This window comes from Carassius gibelio, chromosome B6 (assembly GCF_023724105.1).
Source record: "Carassius gibelio isolate Cgi1373 ecotype wild population from Czech Republic chromosome B6, carGib1.2-hapl.c, whole genome shotgun sequence".
Lineage (NCBI taxonomy): Eukaryota > Metazoa > Chordata > Actinopteri > Cypriniformes > Cyprinidae > Carassius > Carassius gibelio.
In genome coordinates this window covers 19,707,244-19,729,923 of record NC_068401.1, presented here as the reverse complement: position 1 = coordinate 19,729,923, position 22,680 = coordinate 19,707,244, and the positions used below count along the sequence as shown (strand labels likewise).

Genomic DNA, 22,680 nt, shown 5'->3' with positions numbered 1-22,680 from the left:
AAAGTAGTAACACGTTCAATTCACACATAACTTCTGGGCTGATTATAACATAATAACATAACGTAAATTTCTCATGAAATGTGTGTGTAGGTTCATCCATATTATCCACGACGTCATCGCTCATGGTTGGCACACTGTTATGAGCAGCAGGCTGTGTAATGTGTGAAATCTTTTATTTTTGTTATCACTTATAGCAGTTTGCAGTGTTTCCTATACATTAAGTTATTTGTGATTGCTCATATCTATATCAAAACTGACTGCCACAAATAGATTTCCCAAAAGGCTTATACTTCTTTGAATAAATGGAGCATTACATTTCAAAATTAAAATCCAGCGCGGGTGTTTTTAAATGAATGTATCTTTGAAAAGAACTTTGACATCATTTTAATTTTGTCTTTTTTGTAATGCCTGATAAAGTAGCTTGTGAGCAGTGGTTATTTGATTACAGCCTTTACCGGGGAAAGCGTTATATCTTCGCTCCAACTCCGCTCCGCTCCTGCTGGCAGAGAATTTATTTGCACTCTGTAGGATATGTTTGTCGAGCAGATCGAGGCGGGGCTGCACCTGGGGCGGGGTTGCACATGCAGCCCCGCCCCACACCTACTCTGTGGGGTAAAATAGCATAAGATCCAGAACCACTCGTTTTTCTTATAGTACTTACCCGCAGGCTGTGAGGGCTCTCAACTCACAACAACAATCTCTATCTACTTTCCTTTTACAGACACAGCTATGCCCTCCTTCTTCTTAGGGTTACTAAATGCACTAGCACTTTGTCTGATTAGTTTTACTACTAATTATTAGCAGTAATTTAAGTATTTGTTTTCTGTTTAGATTTCATGTTTTTATTGTATCATATGTTATGTTGTACAGTCTTGTGTGAGCCAATACACCAAAATGAATTCCAGGCGATGTGGGTTGTTCTGGCGAAATAAAGACTTGAAACTTGAAACTTGGTTCAATCGTCTTTCAAAGACATACATGATAGGAAATGTGTGCGTAGTTGGTGTAGGACGGAGAATGCTGTTTAAAAAGATAAACGCTGTACAGTTTTATAAAGCCTTCATAATGCACAAAAGAAGAAAAAAAAAACATTAGCCTGTAACTCACCATGTCCTTGAAATGATTTTGTTAAATTAGGTCTTTAGGTCTTTAGGCTAACATACGAACATAGTAAATTAATTGGGTTGATTATCCACAGTAAGATGATCCAAAAGGGTCTGGCTGCAGACTTGTACTTGCACTCTCAGACATCACTTGCAGTCTTTATTTTTTATTTTGTTGATTTTTTTTTTTTTTTTTTTTGTTACTTTTTGTTTGAATTTACCAACATTTTATAACAGTAGCCAGGTGGTGAAGACAAGAAAAAATAAACTAAATTACAATGTCACTTGCAATCGCTTCTTGCACTCTGCTACCTGTGACGTCACTTGCAATCAGCTCAAATCGTGCGTGTTAATTCAAGTCTGAGAATGCAAGTCTGAGAGTGCAAGTGCAAGTCTGCAGCCAGACCCTTCTCAGACGATCAGGTTTTCAGATAGAAGAATGAATTATGAATTAAATAATTTTAGAAAATTTGATTATTTCATATCATCAGAGTATGAGAAAGGAAAATGAAAGGGGTGTATCATTACTGTTTTAATTTATATAGCATGACAAGACAATTATTGTTACATATAATTATCCATCATGCAGTTGATAAATGACACTGCAATAGTCTAATGTGTCTGCCAATAAATTTTTATGAAATTTTAATTGTCTTTACTTCATTGCAAAACATACCCTTTATTTCAGGAAAATATGCTGCTCCTCGTTATTTGAAAGTGAAGAAATCGATAAACTTTTATTTCTATCGGCCAGTGATGATTCTGAAAGGACATACCGGTAAACCGTTGCTATAGTAATGAACAAAATTTCATGAGAATTGTGCTCTTATCTTAGTGCAGTCTCACAGCCACTGTCAAAAAATGAGAGAAACTTTATAAAGTATCATCTATTCATATTAAATTGGTTTCTTCTCCGATATCCATTTTGTTACCAGTGAGCCGATTCTTTTCAATCAGTTGGAATGATTCAGGACATTCTACGTAATGCATTAAAACGTGTTTTAAAAAGACCAAACTCAGTAAACATTTTTAATAACACGTTTTATTTACAGACAAGCAGGTTATGGGTGGAAATTAAACGCTTTGTGTTCGTATTCTGTGTTCATATCTGCTTGTCTGTGAATAGAATGCTTTATTGATACTTTGTTTACTGAGTTTGGTCTTTTTAAAACACTGTTTTAATGCATAAAGCCACGTACTTTCACGTTAAGCGTGCTTTTAGAATGTCCCAATTATTCATTTGTGAATTAATCTGGTCAAGAAGAGTAAACTTGCAGCAGCTTACATCTCTTGATTCAAGGTGCTTAAGTTTTGAGCCATGTGTTATTACTCTAAACTGGGCCAGTATTACTATCTTGGACCCTGCAATAAAAATTTGCTCGCACTCACAATTATGAGATGAATAAAAAATAATAATCAGCTCCAACATATCAGCATCATATATTGGCCATCAGCTGCCCTGATTTCTAAATTTCTGCATCGGCAAGTGACAAAAACATTTGTCGACCTCTGGTTATCACTTCTTTACTGTATATTGATTTGAGTGTGTTTGTTGTAGGATGACCCTGCTGCAGATGGAGACCTGGCTTTCCAGTTGAGTTCACAGACCTCGTGTTCACACTCTCAGCTCACTGTGGATCTGCCTGTCAACATCCTACAGGTTCATACACCTACTTGCCTCATAATCATTGCACTGCTTTTTGTCCTTGGTTTGTGGTGATATCCCATAAAATTGTCACTAACGGAACCGTCACAACCACAAAGGAAACAAACAATTTCATTTGGAAGAAATATTTTCAAACTAACAAATCCTTAACTCTGAAATCAGTATGATCAACTTTTTGCATTTTACAAAGAAAAATTGGATCCAAAATACAACAAATCTCATAAATTAAAATTTAAATATTGTTAAAAATGTAATTGCAATTGATTAACCTCCAGAAAGATTTTATAAAATAGTAAAAAATGTTTTTACAACCTAGATGTAAGCTGAATCTTAATAGGTCAATAAAACCCTTGTAATTAACTTATTAACTTTTTTTTTTATTATTTATTATTTTTTTAACCTTAGATATGATACAGTTTGCATACATATCATTTTGGGGGGGGGGGGGGGGAGACTTTGCATCAATTCTGTAGAATGGCCCATATATATCCATTGTGATTATGTGTCATAATTGTCCCATTGTATTTTGAAATTTGGTTACTGTTACTCTGTTACACAGTATCCTGCAAACTTAACTAAATATTATCTCTTGTAGGAACCTACAGTCATGGCTGAAGATGAATATGGATCTGATAACTCCCAATTCACTGGGAGCACCATCAATTTACAAGACTTGGAGTAATGGTGGAAACAGAACGTGCTTCTAAAAGACCCATGTCAGGCTGTCTCCCTCAGTCTCTCAGTCTCTTTCACAGATGATCTTGTGCCTTTTTTCAGTGCCTCCACTGGTTTTCATCATCATCTAATTTAAGAAAATCATTGCATTCATGTTTATTACATGAAAACATAATAGTACTGTGTTCCATACAGATAGATAATTTTACCAAAAACAATGCACATTTAGTTTTGTTTAATTTTGATCATGTGACTTGATTTTTGAATTTTGGTTCGATTTTTTTCTAAAGTTCATATTTCAGTATAGTGATTTGTGAGCACATTTACGATTAATGGCAGTGAACATCATCACTGATCTGCCTCTTAACCAGAATAAATACTATTGATCTATGAAAAATAAAATTTACTGTTTGTCATGAACTGTTTATATTCAGTCTGATTTAACCTTAAAATTTATTTTCCTGATTCACCAGTATAAAACAGTTGTTATGATGCCTATTTTTGTATGGCTTTGTAAAGTTTAGATACAGTTTTTTCATGTTTGTGAAAAAAAAGTTCTACTTTTTTTTATAAAACAGTGCAGTTAATGTATTTTATTTGGTTTACTTCAGAACAATAAAAAAATTACATTTAAATCAAAATTCTGACTTTATTTGCGTCTGCAAATATTTCTTTAAAGAGTTTTACAAGATTTCATGTTCATGATTCATACATTCAGTAACATTGATATCCTTTTTAAAAACATTTTAACCTATCAAAAATGAGGATTGAAAATATACTTATCACCAACTCTCTATGGAAATAAATTTGTATTCATATTCAAGTATGTGTCAACATTCTCATTTTAACTGAAGAAATACAGTAACTCTTCATTCTCATATTCTGATACTTCAATTTGTTTGTAGCTTTGTTTGTCTGATGTTTGCTGACTGGAGGCTGAGCACGTGGCATGTGGCATCAGCTGCTTGACGGACTAAAAGAAAGCAGAAAGCATTTACTCCTTCCTACTTATTTAAAAAACAATATCAGTAATTTAAAGTTGTTATAAGACAATAAATAATTTGAGATAAAAGAGCTTGATGTACAGGTGCTGTTCATATAATTAGAATATCACCCAAAAGTTGATTTATTTCACTACTTCCATTCTAAAAGTGAAACTTGTATATTCATTCATTACACACATACTGATATATTTCAACTGTTCATTTCTTTTAATTTTCATGATTATAACTGACAACTAAGGAAAATCCCAAATTCAGTATCTCAGAAAATTAGAATATTACTTAAGACCAATACAAAGAAAGTTTTTTTTAGAAATCGTGGCCAACTGAAAAGTATGAGCATGTACTGCACTTAATACTTAGTATGGGCACCTTTACTGCATTACTGCAGCAATGCGGCGTTGCATGGAGTCGATCAGTCTGTGGCACTGCTCAGGTGTCATGAGAGCCCAGGCTGCTCTGATAGTGGCCTTCAGCTCTTCTGCATTGTGGGGTCTGACATAATCGCGTTTTCCCTTTCACAATACCCCATACATTTTCTATGGGGTTACGGTCAGGCGAGTTTGCTGGCCAGTTAAGAACAAGGATACCATGGTTCTTAAACCAGGTACTGGTAGCTTTGGCACTGTGTACAAGTGCCAAGTCCTGTTGGAAAATGAAATCTGCATTTACAGATTAATACATTTTTCATTAATTTCCTTTATATAAGTGAGTCCGTCAAAGCATGACGATTAAACAGATACCAAAAATAACATATATAAATTATCAAAACATGAAGTTACATTCAACTGCAGAATTACACACATTTAAAATTTGATTAACACATGGTAAACTGCAGATACTCCAAATTATATGGGGAAACATCTACTGCACAAAAAGGCAATACTCAATACATTTAGAATACATTTGAGTACATTTTACTATTCTCTTTTCTAAGAGTTAGCTTTCCTGTTCTGTTTCCCAGTGGGTTTATAAAGTTTTATGAGCTGGTCAGGGGTAGGGTTACAGAATCATGATTCTTATTTGAGAACATTAAAATTAGGATAAACATTTCCAAAGTATAAGCTAGCAACTTATACTCTTCACATAACAAGGATTAACCATTTTATGCAATGCACAAACATATTCAAAATACATATTATTAAGGACTTTATTATTAAGAAAAGTTTGTGTGTGTGTGTGTGTGTGTGTTTAAGAATGTGGAGGGTTTCGTTTCTCCTTTGAGGCTGCTCTCGTGACTCTGGAATTTCTTGTCGCCAGACCAGGCCAGGTATTCTCTGTAAAAAGGTTTCATTTTATCTGTCTGAATTCAAAATCTACAAGTGTTGGGTTTGCATTGTTTTAGATTCAACGAACCGTGATTCATTAGTTCAGAACCCATGAATCGATGACCTGCATATCCGTTACAGCATTTACTGAACATTTGTGTAATGACAACGACATGTGTTGACGACTGAGCGGTGATTGCAGTCAGGTACAAAGCACTGCACCATGTTGCTGACATTATCGTTAACAACTTTCACACACGCACACAATATAAAATACACGACTGCTATTACTGCACATTCTCTATATAAAATAAAATTCACTGGAGGAGAAAGTTTGCACGGGCGGCCGTCATCAGATTTGGAAGTCGCTCAAAAGGCACGTTCGCGGTTGTGGCTTCAGTCGAATTCAATGAGGCGCGGTGGTTTATGGGATGAGTAGTTCCTGCGCTCAAAATGAAAATTATGTACACAGTCTTGTACCTTTGACTTTTTTTGGATTTTGTCTTAATTTTTTCAATTGAAATGATATGTTATATGCTTATGAGTTCAGCCGTGGCTGGTTATCCTCATACATGCTCTAAAACTCTTTAGATACGGATTTTTCCGAAAGTCAATGGGAGAAATGAATGGGAAATTTACTTCTGGCAACAAAGCTCTCTCGGGCTGTGGGCGGGACTGTGATGCTCTAACTGAGCCATACCGAACCGAGCCGTACCGTACCATGCAGTGGAAAAGCGCCAAAGCGTGCCGTGATGTACCGAACCGTACCGTACCATGCAGTGGAAAAGCGCCATATGAGCTCCTCCGCAAGACAGAACAGTTATAGGGAGAGGGGAGCACCCAGCCCAGACCAACCCTTTATAGCGTGATGATATTAGTTATTAGTTGTGCATGCATCCTTCACGTGAGTAGATTCTAGGAGATTGTTTGGGCATTCAAACCATCCACACTACGGGGGCAAAAGATACACATCCTCCATGCTAACTGTTAATGTCTCAATTTTATATTCAGAAATACTGAATGCAATTTTTTAAACTAACTTTTAGGAAATCACATTCAATTCAATTCAAGTTTATTTGTATAGACAACATCCCTGGGTGTGTACTGAAAGACTGTGCAGCAGAACTCACTGATGTCTTCACAGACATTTTTAACATCTCACTGAGTCAGGCTGTTGTTCCCACATGCTTTAAAACTACCACCATCATCCCAGTCCCAAAGAAGCCATCTCCATCCTGCTTCAATGACTACCGTCCTGTTGCACTTACCCCCATCCTCATGAAATGCTTTGAATGGCTAGTCATGCACCACATCAAGTCTGCCCTCCCCCCCTCCCTGGACCCCTTCCAGTTTGCATATCGGTCCAACCGGTCGACCGATGATGCCATATCCACTGCCGTCCACTCAGCACTCACCCATCTGGACAAAAATGACTCATATGTCAGAATGCTGTTCATTGACTTCAGTTCAGCATTCAACACAATCTACAATCTGACCCATGACTGCACACCGTCACACAGCTCCAACCTCTTTATTAAGTTTGCAGATGACACGACTGTGGTGGGTCTCATTAGCAACAAAGATGAGACAAACTACAGGAGTGAGGTGAGCCGCCTGGCTGGGTGGTGCAGCGACAACAATCTCTCTCTGAACGTGGAGAAGACGAAGGAGATTGTTGTAGACTCCAGGAGAGCACACACTCAGCACGTTCCTCTGACCATCAACGGTGCGACTGTGGAGAGAGTGAGCAGCACCAAGTTCCTGGGTGTGCACATCACAGAGGACCTCTCCTGGACTGAAAACACCGCAGCACTGGCCAAGAAATCACAACAGCGTCTCTACTTCCTCCGCAAACTGAAAAGAGCCAGAGCCCCACCCCCCATCATGTACACCTTCTACAGAGGCACCATCGAGAGCATTCTGTTGAGCTGCATCACTGTGTGGTATGGCGCCTGCAACGCGTCCTGCCGAAAGACTCTGCAACATATAGTGAGAGCAGCTGAGAAGATCATTGGTGTCTCTCTCCCCTCCCTCCAGGACATTTATGGAACATGTCTCACCCGCAAAGCCCTCTGCATCACAGGTGATCCCACTCACCCATCACACAGCTTTTTCAGCCTGCTACCATCAGGGAGGAGACTGCGGAGTCTCCAGGCCAGGACCAGCAGACTGAAGGACAGCTTCATCCACCAGGCTGTCAGGAAGCTGAACTCCCTCCCAAACCTGCCCGCCCTCCCCTCTTCTTCCCCAGGCACCACTGAACTATGAACCAACCCCCCCCCACCCCCCAACTAATTATATGATGGCATGCACTAGTCACTTGTGCAGCATTGGTCTGCCCACTCACCACTCACTACCTCATTCGGCATGGAACTGATGTCATTCCACAACCTCATCAGTCAGTTAAATAACTGCTCTTGGCCACTTGTCACTTGTCACTTTAATCAGACTTAAGATAATTTTAATAAGTGATTTTTTTTTGCACTAAAAAATCTTTTAACTGCACTGTTGTTCACTACATTGATTTGCACTATATCTGTCATTTACCTTACGCTGCTTTATTTAACTTTATTTTTAACTTTATTTTTGATTTTATTACATGTCTTTTTTTATCATTCCCTTATTGTATAGTTGTATCTACATTTTATATTTGATCTAGTAATTTTTTTAGGCTTTAATGTTAATGTTATCTGTATGCACCGGGGTCTGAGAGTCACGCAATTTCGATTCTCTGTATGTATGTACTGTACATGTGGAAATTGACAATAAAGCAGACTTGAACTTGAATTTGAATAGCGCTTTTTACAATACAAATCGTTACAAAGCAACTTTACAGAAAATTATGTTTCTACAATATTTAGTAGCAGCTAGTAGTTTGTGCACGTTTGACAGGATTTTAGAAAAAAAAAAAAATAATAATAATAATACAAGACGTAGTCAGCTAGACAATGAACTATCAATATTATTAATTAATAGTTATTATATGATGCAGTCACACATGTAGCAATAATTGTTAGTTCTGTTTGTTGATTCAAGGTTAGCATCATCTGGGGTCCTCTGAGGGTCAGCATCATCTCTTCTCAGGTGTTCTGGATCAAGACTGGAGCTTGTGTAAATCCTAGTTAAATCCCGTGGGAAAACATAGAAACAAAATAGAGACATCATTAGCATAGCTGCTGATCCAAAAAAGTAAAATTAGTTTAACCCAAGCTAATGAATAAAAATGCACATTTGATTAGATGCAACTACACTCACAATTTAAAAGATACATTATTCGTATGCTTGGCGAAAGAGGTGTGTTTTTAATCTAGATTTAAACAGAGAGAGTGTGTCTGAACCCCGAACATTATCAGGAAGGCTATTCCAGAGTTTGGGAGCCAAATGTGAGAAAGCTCTACCTCCTTTAATGGACTTTGCTATCCTAGGAACTACCAAAAGTCCAACGTTTTGTGACCTTAGGGTGCGTGATGGGTTGTAGTGTGGTAGAAGGCTAGTTAGGTACGCAGGAGCTAAACCATGTAGGGCCTTATAGGTAAGTAATGATAATTTGTAACTGATATGGAACTTAATAGGTAGCCAGTGCAGAGACTGTAAAATTGGGGTAATATGATCATATTTTCTTGACCTCGTAAGGACTCTAGCTGCTGCATTTTGGACTACATGTAGCTTGTTTATTGACGAAGCAGGACAACCACCTAGAAGTGCTTTACAATAATCCAGTTTAGAGGTCATGAATGCATGAACTAGCTTTTCTGCATCAGAAACAGATCACATGTTTCGTAGCTTGGCAATATTTCTAAGATGGAAGAATGCAGTTTTTGTAACATTGGAAATATGATTTTCAAAAGACAAATTGCTGTCTAATATAACACCCAGATTTCTGACAGTAGAGGAAGTATCCGTCTAGTTGCAGATTGTAATCTACAAGATTCTGTGTAGTGTTTTTTGGTCCAATAATTAATATCTCTGTCTTATCCGAATTTAATTGGAGAAAATTATTTGTCATCCAATCTTTTACATTTTTAACACACTCTGTTAGCTTAGATAATTGGGAAGTTTCATCTGGTCTCGTTGAGATATATAGCTGAGTATCATCAGCATAACAGTGGAAGCTAATTCCGTATTTTCTAATAATATTACCAAGGGGCAACATGTATATTGAAAATAGAAGGGGACCTAGGACGGATCCTTGTGGCACTCCATATTTTGCTGATGATAAATGAGATGACACCCCATTTAAGTAAACAAAATGGTAGCCATCGGACAGGTAGGATCTAAACCATCTTAGAGCCTGCCCTTGAATACCTGTATAGTTTTGTAATCAATCTATGAGTATGTCATGATCTATGGTGTCGAACGCAGCACTAAGATCAAGTAAGACTAGAAATGTGATACATTATAACATATTATGAATATTTGACTAAAATAACACAGAATCAAACGTTCCATTAACCAATCCTTGTTAGATTGGCATGTCTGAATTACTGCCCAGACAAACACAGCCAGGTCAATACACTAGATTCTTTTGATGGATAACTTGCAAGCCAATCACACAGTTAAATAAAAACTATAAAATTTTGTCATCTGTCCTGGTAAAATTACCTAAATCTGGCCTTAATGGTTTGATTGATGAGTGCCAGTCAGGGTTTGTGAATGGTTGCCACATATTCCATGTGTAAGGTTAGCTCTTGGTTTGACTGATTATGATTTGGCTTTGGATCCTACATTCTTAGACTTTCAAAAAGACTTCAATACTGTTAGCCATAATCTATTTTTATTTTATTTTTTTACTGTATTATGTTTCTTTGATTTGAATTCTATCAATTATCAATGCAGTGAAACAATTTTGATGTCAGAGGAAATCGTTTTGTTAAACCTTTTTTTTCTGGGACAACAACAAAATTTCCTATTCAGGAATATTAGGGCTGCCCTATTTCCCCCTTTCTTTTCCTGCTAGTCACTCAGATTTTAATTAGAATAATGTAATTAAAAGTATTAGAATAAAAAAAGAAGTCCCAATTCACAGAGGATGAACCAATTTTCTTGTATTTGGCCATTTTTATTCAAAGATGTTTGGCCTTTTTTATGTTTGGGATTTTGGTTTTGCCCATTTTTTTTTTTGTATGATATATGCCTGATTTTCTGTTGTTCCTTAGGCCTGTTAACACAATTTAAAGTCAACAGGCATTAATACAGTTCTAAACAATAAATAAAAAAAGGTAAATAAACTTTAAAAAATACAAGTTTAATTTTATTTTGGACCTTAAATTCATATTTTTATATTATTATAATATTTTTACTCTTATAAAAAGTGGTAGCAAAAACGCGCCACATTATAAAGCCCTATTTGCCATGTTTTTACTCTACCATTTCAAAATATGCTTTTAAAACTGTGGTAATTGTTTTTAATAACGCTATTGGTAGTCTGATCGCTTGCCTGCAATACAGTTGTGCTGAAATAAATAGCAACCGCTGGATAATCCTTCTTTCCTGCAGAGGAACAACAAGGTATGATAAATGTAATATCCATAACGTTACATAGGCTGCATGTAGATTGCTTAAAAATGCAAGCATAGCAAATATAGTCACATAGCCTTTGTGCAATGACGGATTATTTTTGACAAAGGATGCTTGTTTCGTGTTGTACATTCATAAATTAGTCTTGTATTAGCGAAACTTTTTAAAAAACAAACAAACGTGGATAAAAGAATGTCGACTATTTCATGTAAGTTAACGTTCATGTCAGATTTCACTAATGTGTTGACTTCATTATAGTAGCCTAAACTCTGTGACTTGCTAAAAATCGCTCCATGTTTGTCAGGTTAAATATTTAGGGAGGCCGATTCCAGATGGTAGCGAGACCAGACGCGATTTGAATAGACCTGAAACGACTGTTGAAGATTGCTGCTCAAATTAACCTTTAGAATTTAATTTTGCTGCTAAAAGTTTTTTTTTTTTTTTTCTGGTTGCTCGACTGCAGTGTTATTGATTTTCTTTTTTTTCTGCCGGTTTTCAGAAAAATGGCGTCTTATTATACAAGCTAGTCATTGCTAACTCTGCAGCTAGCATAACAGCCCAATGGAAGTGGTGGCAACAAAGAAAAACGAACTGTCCGAGAAATACACTCTTATGCATGCCAGGCCAGTGCTTTTGAGGAGTGTGTCTCATCTCCTAACACGCCTACAAAACCTCAAATGAAAAAGGCAAGAGGCAACGAAGAACAACCATCGCTTCTGGAACTTCAGGATACCATCATTTCTGCCGTCATCGACAAGATAAACGAACGAGCGGATCAGACAGACAAGGCGGTACACTACAATACAGTCCAGATAGATGGTCTGAAATAGTCTTTGGACTTTGTCATAAAGAAGTGGCAGATCTAAAAAAACAGAATAGCACCTTAAAAGCTTCATGCACTCCAGAGAAAAGTCTGTGAAATGGAAACTAAAATAAATGAGAGTGATCGATACAGCCGACGACAGAAATTCTTGCTGATTGGCAATTCCAATCAGCAACCAAGACCAGTGATCATCCAGTTTTTATCGAGAACAGCGAGAAACTTAATCTGGAGGGCATCTAAGAAGAGTGAGTTCCTGAGCAGCAAGATGCTTCAGTTCAAAGAAGACCTGACCGCTGAAGACGCGGCCGGCTCTGGCCAACTGTAGAGGCGGCAAGAAAGAGAGGAGAGAAGGCTTATTTCGTGGGGATCAGAGCATTTGTGAATGGAAATGAAATTAGACACTTGAAAAGGAAAGATCTTGTATGCTCTGTTGAAGTGCAACCATTTCTTAAGGTAACCCCCCTTGTGTAATAATGGGCATTGAGGCAGCTAATGATTACATTAGAGCAGTTATCTCTGCAGTTTTTGCAAAGAAGTTCGTTCAGTTAACGTTATTTGTTCTGAGTTTTTATGTCTGTATCTGTTTTATCTGTAAATGCCAGAGGTGCTAGAGACCAATTGAAAAGGAAATGTTTATTTTTATTTTTTCAAAACAAAGGTGCTGATTTTTATTTTATACAGGAAGACTCATGCTACTAAATCGGATATTTCTTTTTGGGAGAGTCAATGGGGGAAAAAAATATGGTTTTCATTTGGGAGTAACCGATCAGCAGGGGTCGCTTATTTTACAGGGAAACTTTAAAGGGCACATCATTAAACATTTAGCAGATTCAAATGGGAGATGGGTAATACTGGTTGTTGTTGTAGATAATTCCCAATTCATTACTGTAAAAAGACAACAAGCTATTATTTACAACAATAGAAATTATAATTAACCAGCTGATTACAACTTTTCCTACTGCCAAGATTATATGGGGAGGTGATTTTAATACCGTTATGGATGGAAATCTGGATAGATGGCCTCCAAGAAATAGTTCTTCAGATGACTTGGAGAATGTATGTCAAAGGATGAGTCTTGTTGATACTGGAGACACAAAAATCCCAACAAAAGCATATATACTTGGAGTAATAAAGATAGGTCACAGAAGTCCCGTACAGATTTCTGGTTGATTTCTTCGGAGATCGATGACAAGATGGTTTCAGTTCATATAGAATCTACTGTTCTCACAGATCACCAAGCCAAGCTGGTGGGAGCTGATGAAATTTGAAGTTCGTAAGTTAGCTATAAATCTATGGAAGAAAATAGCCAAAGACAAGAGAGAGGAAGAATCCAGAGTTATCATTAGAATAATAAAGTTATCAGAGAAAGTTAATTTAACTGGATGTGAATTTACAGAACTAACTTCTTTACAGCTTAAATTGGACAAGATGTATGAAGACAAAGCTAAAGGGGCTTTTGTCAGATCTAGGAGGAAATGGCTTGAAAAAGGGGAAAAATGCACTAAATATTTCTTTAATCTAGAAAAAAGAAACTTTGAAGTATCATCCTTAATTAAATTGAAAATCAATGATGTTGTCTGTGATGATAAGATCCAGATATCAAAATACGTTGCTGATTTCTATAACAGATTGTACTCTACTGATGTCGAAAATGCAAAAAATATGGATCTCTTCCTAAAAAGTAAACAAAATTATATTGATGTCATTGACGATGGCTTTAAATTGGTTTGTGACAGAGAGATTTGTTTATCAGAAGTGCAAAAATGTATTGCCTCTCTAAAAGAAAATAAATTGCCAGGGAATGATGTGAGTTTTAAGATAATTGAATTTTACAAGGTTTTTGACCAATTGTTAGCTCCTTTTTTAGTTAAAGTGTATATAGAAGCCATTAAGAAAGGGGAACTCCCACCAACTATGCGACAAGGACTTATTAAATTGATACCAAAACCAAACAAAGATAAATTAAGTATTGAAAATTGGAGACCAATTAGTTTATTGAATAATGAGGCTAAAATATTTGCACTAATTTTTGCTAAAAGATTAAAATCAGGGTTAGATGATATAATTGATGAAGAACAATCAGGTTTTATGCCAGGCCGAAATATAGGTAATAATAAACATTTGATTTTGGACATAATTGATTATAATGAAAACATAGTAGATTATAGTTTTGTCCTATTTGTCGATTTTTATAAAGCATGTGACACAGTTAGTCATCAATTTATGTTAAAAACGATCAAATGTTTTGTTTTTGGAGAACAATTTTTAAAGGCTATTCAAACTCTATATAGAGGTTGTAACAGCTCAGTTAAACTTGCTCATGGCACAACTCCTAGATTTGAGGTAGGTCGTGGAATACGACAAGGATGTCCCCTTAGCCCTTTTCTTTTTCTCCTTGTTACACAAATCATGACCAGACATATTAAAAATGTGCAGTTCCAAAAGTGGTATTCCTGTTAAAAATACAACAACATACTTGGGGGTTATCATTGATAAAAATAAAAAAAAAGGCATTGTAATCTCAATTTTGACCCCATAGTAGAGAAAATAAGGAAACAATTTAATTTATAGATTGTGTCATGGTTAGTGATTGTAGTAGGCCTAATGATTTACTTGAGGTAGGCTATGCTCCAAATGAGCCTACAATGAAGCAGTTTTATAATATTCGTATTTGATATAAATAAGAGTCCTTAAAATGAATCGATTAATAACTTTGCCAAAATGTAATAAAATTAGGGGTGTAACGATTCACTCGTTTTCTCGATGCATCGATTACAAACCCTGTCGATTCATATGCATCGATCTTGAAACATGATTTTTGAATCGTGAATCGCCGATCTTGAACAGCAATCGATTCAAAATGCTAAGAATCGAATGAATCACGATTTCTATAGCGATTCAATGCTTTCAAAATGTATACACATTAAATTACTACACGCACGAATTAATGGAGAGCTTGAAGAATGTTCGTGAATCGTGCCTCTTATCTGTCCTTCAAGCGCTCCACTGTTTACCGCCTGATGCAACGTGATCTCATGGGAATATGTGTGTATTTTTACGTTAAATGTGGTTCTACCACACGTACATTTACTTACGTTTTCATGCACATAGAAACATACAATTTAGACGTATTTATAGCAGTAAAACGTACAAATACTTACGTGTTAGCATTTAAAAAACGTAAATAATCTAACGTAAAGTGTGAATGTATATGAATTCCCATGTATTAATATTAAAATCGTGGCTTTAATGATTTAAATCTGTTGTATTTAATTGTCATATCAATACATGTTTTAATTCAATTTATTGAAAGCAGTTTACTCGTCTGCTTAATAGGAAATAACATTTCTGTGCATGCTGCAAACCATAGATACACAAAAGCATACAATTACAAATCACATGCATTTTATTTGTTTGCTGTACTGCATATCTTTAGAATCCAGATGTTTGCAAGGAACATATGCAAATTCAGCCATTTATCAATCGATCTTCATCTTCATTCTCAGCGACAGCGTCCGTCACAGTCAAAACTCGCGCTCGTTATGATTAGAATTTGAAAATAGCACCAGTGCGCCACGTTACGACATGCTTTACGGCACTGATATCGAACGCTCGTTGGTCCTCATCCAATTCGTCACAGATTGCGACATCTGAGTACTGCGACAGTGCGCCTTAGTAGTAAATATACTGTAGCTTCTGTCAAGATGATTTATGACTTTGACCTTTGACCTTTTGACAGGTTGAACTTCCAGTGTCCTTATGATGGATGGGCGGGACAAATGAGTTCAAGGGTTAACCTATGACCTTTCCCACGCATCGATCATGTGGTTTTGACAGAAAGTTTTACCCTATTGACCTAATTAGTTCTAAATCATGGTTTTGACGGCTAGTTTAAACGTATATGAAAGACTCCCCACGCATCGATCATGTGGTTTTGACAGAAGCTGTTTGAACTTTGTGTCAGTTAGATTGTTTGAACTCTGTGCCAGCTAGCTTGTTTGAACTCCGTGTCAGTTAGCTTGTTTGAAGTTTGTGTCAGTTAGCTTGTTTGAAGTTTGTGCCAGTTAGCTTGTTTGAACTCTATGCCAGTTAGCTTGTTTGAACTTTATCACAGTTATACGGTTATGTGTGTGTGTGTGTGTGTGTGTGTGTGTGGTTATATGGCTTCTCCCCCTCCCACTACATTCATGAGCAGTGTATAAATGGGATCGGTGTGTTCCACATTTTATATATATATATATATATATATATATATATATATATATATATATATATATATATATATATATATATATATATAAACATTCTATATTTTATATAATCTAAAAAAAACAATTAAAGGTTGAAAAACACATTTTAGTTATTTCACATTTATATATAATCTAAAACACATTTTAGTTATTTCACATTTATATATAAAACATTCTATAATTTATATAATATACATAATCTAAAAAACAATTTAACTAAGGTTGAAAAAACATTCTGTTCTTTTAAAAAAGGTTATAAATTAAACTGTATAAAAAATATACTGAAACCGACTGTTTCAGATAAAACAAGATCCAATTTTTCTTTCTTTTTTTTTTTTTTTTTTAGAGAGCAGAAAGGAGGTATTTTCACACACCTTTGATCCAGCGTCTGTGTTAGCACGCCACAGTGCACACTCGTCGGAATTTACTACAAAATCATAATATCTTCAAAGCCATTGTTTAATTAAAACCATCGTATCTCAAGCGGGAATACCATGTTTTTGACAGTTTTCTGACGGTTCACCTATGAATTAAGGTTGGTGCACGGCTAGCATCTCTTGTACCCCTCTCTCTCCCTCTCAGTCATTAATTCACATTATACATTCACAAACAATATAAAACAAAACATTTACAATAGTTTTGTTCATCACTAAAAATATACATTTTACCAGGATCGGGGTGGGGGAATATATAATTGAACAGAACAAAGAATATGGTCTAATTTTTTTACAGTCTATGAAGCCTTTAAAACCATATTACATTTCATTCCTGTAATTTTCTTCAAGTTTTTGCTGTCTTATTTTATCTGACGGTAGAGATATATATATAAAAAAAACTATTCATTGATGTTATGCTATTTTTACAGTCTATTGCGTCTTTAAACCATATTTCATATCATCCCCGTAATTTTCTTCATGTTATGCAGATTATGCAGTCATCTGCTGATAGAGATATTTTAACACTATATTCATAAAGTATGTGTTATCTGACTTAATATCAACGTGTCTAATGTCCCAATCACCGCCAGACTGTTTTGTATGAAAAAATACTTTTATTTTGAAAATATGACGACATCCTGTGACGCGTGCTTAGCTTTCCCTGCTACAATGCTATGTATAGGATTTTAAAAAAAACAAACAAAAAAAACAATTCTGCTCCGTTAAATCGACGTTTTGCCATCGCGTTATCCGTTTGTCATCTATGAACACGACATCGCGGGGGTGTATGCGCTCCCGGTTAGGAATGCACGGGTCTACCGGTCTTAGTGAAACGGCTTCCTCCCGTGGAATTCATACGCAAGGCATATTAATGATTATTGTATCAGCCCTAAACCCTTCCAACGCAGTAAACGGAAGTATAACTGATCTTTTTCAAAAAGCTGTTTAATTATTTATTTTAACCGTACACCTACAGTACCACCACACAATAAAATGCTGCATGGACGTACATTTTTAATTAAATTTAGTTTTTAAGCGATCTATTTTAAACAATAAATAAAATATAAAATTATATATGACGGCATGTTACTAAACCGGAACATACATTTTAAATGTGTTTATCAAACTTATAAATCACATCGCAGTAACAGACATGTTACTAAACCAAAGCAAATCATTTATCATTCATTTTTTAATCATGTATTCAACAAATACTTATACAACATATACAAACACATTTTAAACATATTTTAAACAAAAACTAATCATAAACGCAGCCTTCTCAAAATTACAGACATGTACAATCATGCTGATCACATATTATGGATATTCAGACTTTTAGCCATTAATACGTTTTAGGATAATGAAAAACACCAACGTCTGAGGGCTGCCAAAATATCTCCAGTCCCCCAAAACCCACTCAGACTCCAGGGGTTAAAGAATATGAAAATAAATAATTATATAATGACATCATCATCCTAAAGCAATTCATTAAACAAAAAAAGTATTCAACATTTAAGTTAAACAAACTTATAAAACACACCATACTCTTATATTTTTTAAAAAGATAACTTATTTTAAATGTGATAGCATAGTATATACAATAAACATTTCTGATGATACATATAAAAAAATTATCCCTTACATTTTTAGACCGGTGAGAGATGTCCAAACATGAATGAAATATCCCCAAAATAAAATAATACGACTTAAAAAATAAAATAAAAATGATTAAATCATAAACAGAATCTCACAGGTCCTCGTAGTGAAATGTATGCGAGACCTGAGGGGCTGCTTCACACACACCCCGTGCAGGCGAGGGTGGAGTTCCAGTCCGCATGATCTAAGTCAATGGTGTACATTATTTCAAAGCTAACATTAATGTAATGTTTTTTTAATAATCAGTACCCCCACTACATCTGATGTCCGCTGTTTCTTAATGCAACAAAATTATGATGTATATATTACCTAAAATATTTTATATATAATATTATATAATAAATAATTATTTATATCATATTATATCATATCATATATATGATTATATTATATTAGATGCGTTATGCATTAATCACTTTAGATTCTTTAAAGTTCTTATTTTTAGCACCATTTTCAAAGTTTTCATACCATCTCTCTCTCTCTCTCTCTCTCTCTCTCCCTCTCACACACACACACACACTCTCTCTTTCTCTCTCCCTTTCCCTCTCCCTCTCTCTCTCTCTCTCTCTCTCTCTCTCTCTCTCACACACACACACACACACACACACACACACACACACACACACACACACACACAATGAAACATGAAGCCAAAGTCTTTCTGTATGTTTTTTAAAAATAAAACTTAAAATATTGATTTTGCTTTAAATGTATGCTCGTTTGTTTGTCACAGTATAGACTGTGAAGTTTAGATGAAGTTGTTTTATCTTTTAGAAGAAAGACCCTCGATCGTATTCAACCATTAAAGATGGTTCAGGAAAACCCACGCATCCTAGAGATGTAATTTATGTGCGTTGCTACGGTCGTAAACCTTTCACATATCTATGGTACTTTCAGACACAGAGCAGGCAAGACATTTGCAGGCCCTCTGTTTAGCCGTCCCAATATACCTCCATTTAAAAGCAAAAATATTAAAATGACCGCCTGTACATCTAACAGGCTGTAGTTCTATTTTATATATTTTGTATTAAAAGTACTATCCATATTATATTCCTTATTTAAAACCATAATATTTAACCCGACAGTATCCCCCCAACGTGTGTTTTCCATCAGTTGTTTGCCCTTCAGCCTTATTACGTAGTGCTTTTCATTCAGCCTACTGTAAGATCCCTTTACAATAGTGTAATGAAAGTTAACTTTTCTTAAAGTTTATAGTTGTATTTTACTATATCCCCATCCTTCTATCCTTTAGATTGTATGCGTACTGTAAAATAACAAATATACATCTTGCTTAAAGTCAGTCAAATAATTACACCTACAATTTGAAACGTGTTTAAACACATTGTGTGTCACTAAAGCAAGGCACACCGTCTATCGTCTTATTTTTTTTAAATAACTCGATGACCGGCATCGTCTCTTCATATAATTTATGCACCGAGTGCTTTTCTCTCCAGAGAGGAAAACCCTTTCTCTTTGGATATGTTTGGCAGAAACATAATTTCTACATCAGAATTTTTTTTAAATGTACGACTGAACTTTACTCATTCGACAGAAATACTATTTTCAAATTATTTACCCGGCCTATAAAACTCGGTGTAAATGTTCTTACCTAGTCAAAGCGTATGTTTTCTGTTCTATTTTGTAGGCATCGTGTAATGTTAAATGGTTTACTAAAAAAAAAAAAAAACTAATCAGCGGCAGCTGTGATTTTTAAAATGAAGGAAATGTACGAGCTAAGGATGTTTCAACTATTATCATCATTTCATTTTGTCCCAGATAAAGCGGTAACTAATTTTCTATGCGAGTGAAACAATATACAGTTCTCATACTATTTGTGTAAATAGCTGTGCTAAAACATTTATGACTATTTTAGCGCAGGCCAGCAGATCATGTCAAGAGTGTTTCACATCTAAGAATCCCAATGTTTTGTAAATGACATTTTTCTTACACTCGAGATCTAGCCGTATCAAGATTTTGGACGGCCTTGCGTGTATTCGAGCGACCAAATCACTAAGAAAGAGAGTATAGCAAGAAAACTAACGTTTACAACGCCTATAGAATTCAGAATACAATTGTTAAAGTATTTGTTGATTTGTAAATTATATTTTTATTACTCCGTTAGATTTAGTCATCGGGTTTGGATAGCCGATGACACAATTCACATTTTTATTTTTAAGACTCCTGTAAGTTCATGCTAACTCTCGCGTGGGAAAGAGAGCGGGGTGAGCGCATTCTATTCATTTAAGAAAAATGATTAAACATTTGACCGAACTTTTTTATTATTTTGACAAAACACGACACGACGACATTAAACAATGTTATCAGTTCCTACGGCCATCTTCTTCGATTCAAATAAAGCAACATCTCTAGTGTACCTGTGTATGTCCTAAACATCTTTGCTTCTCCACTTCTCCAGATTTCTTAGATGGGCTACCGTTGTAATACAAACACATTTGAGAACTACGACGTTCTCACTTTTGTAACGGTTATAGAAAAATGCCGTACACACTTTTGCATTTCATAATTCAGTGATTTTAGCAGTAATGATCACATAAGACAAAAATTGTCAACGTGTGACTCGTAAACATGTATCATTTTATTTATTTATTTTTTACCCGAGATAGTCGACCGATCTGTTGACACGTTGTTTTGCAGTTTTCTCTGACTGCGGTCAAACATACACTGCCTGTTCATAGGAATTTTACAGCGTAACAATATCGCCCCTACATCTAGAGCTCTTGTTCATATAGCCGATGACCACGTTCACATTGTTTCAACATTTCCGCTTGACATTAAAGAGTAGGCCTATGCGTACTCCCCTTTGGTCGTAAGCATTATCATCTGCCGTGTGCTGAGATTTTTCTGCTTTGTCCACTTTTGACGGATTTGCTAGAGGGACTATGTCATCTCGTTGTAACGTGATTACGTTTAAGATCCATAAGATTGCACTACATTCACCTGAAAAGGTTATAGATATAGTCTTTTATACATGAAATGTGTATCAGAATAACAATTACCTAATAGTGAAATCCACTCTTCTAAACTATTGTGAAAACTTTTAATGTTGTAATCTTTCATTGTTTTTTTTTTAGATAAAGACTATTCTCAGAGTTTGGTCAAAAAAGACAAAAACATGAACAAAATAGAGTACAAGATGATTAAATGATTGTCAAGAGAGTGTTTAAACTGAGATTGTGATGCACTTTAGAGCTTTTTCTGGTCTACCTGTGTCACAAAGACAATGGCCACTACATCGACTTTTATAATGAGTCTTACCATCTTCTGTTATGACTGTTACACTTAATACAAACCCATCTACTACACTAGAGATGCATTCAATGAAAAATGACTTTTAATGTCTAACTTTAAACAGTACTTCAATAAATAAACCACTGTTGATAAGTCCTTCATTTAAGTGAGAGGCAGGATGATTTTGACCGTTTTAGTCATTCATTGTGCTTAAGGTCTGATCCGGGAAACTGCACTACAACTGTAACTGCGCTTTGGCACGTCTAAATAACCCGTTCTTCTTTAAGAAAACACGAGTCGAGCAGTTTCTGACATCTATTAATTCACTTCATTTTTTCACAACCGCAAATGTTTGTTTAGCATAGATATTAGTTTTAGTCAGTTACATAGGTGCCATGCATGAAGTTTATAGTTATTTTAAATAATTATGATAGAGTTACAGGTTTAGGTTAGTGGGGTGCCTGTAAGCGGTGAAAACTTCGAGAATCAGAGACGACGGTGTTACTCAAACAGCCCATAGCGTTATCTTTTAACAAACTATTGTATTCCATGTTACTAAGACAAAATCTGTAACAGCGTTCATTAATATGTTGAAATGAAAATAAATATACAAAACTTTATAATGACCGTGAGTTCAATATAGCCTAACACCGCATAGACAAATGGTTGTTCTAACGCTTTCGCCCTAAAATTGCAAGATTTTCTTGACTTCGCTAGATCTCATCACGCCGCAGCGAACTGTAAACCACACACTTTCTCATCGCATTGCGCTAAGAAACTGCACATGGTTAAAGCTATTACACCATAAACTGTCTAAAGTTGTTAATGTACAAGCACAGTAAACTATTTCTACAAAAAATATCATCGCACTACTGTTTTTTGCGTATAATACATCGTTCAACAATACTTTTTCAATACAATACTAATACTTTTTTACTCACACTCATTTGACTGTATTTATTACCGCCATTCTCACGTTCCTGCTGTTCATAATGTACATACAATCCCTGCATTGCATTCATATTTATATTC

The 22,680-nt window shown here is 35.5% G+C and overlaps 1 protein-coding gene across 1 annotated transcript in view; it reads right to left on the bottom strand.

Annotated features, from left to right (window-relative positions):
- Positions 1–8,019: 8,019 nt before the first annotated feature.
- The window catches only part of LOC127959805 (mitochondrial 10-formyltetrahydrofolate dehydrogenase-like), an 83,390-nt gene continuing 68,729 nt past the window's right edge, over positions 8,020–22,680 (bottom strand). Inside the window, exon 5 of the mRNA XM_052559190.1 lies at positions 8,020–8,831. Coding sequence (XP_052415150.1) covers positions 8,808–8,831 — 24 coding nt within the window. The 3' untranslated portion in view covers positions 8,020–8,807. The remainder of the gene's footprint in view (positions 8,832–22,680) is intronic.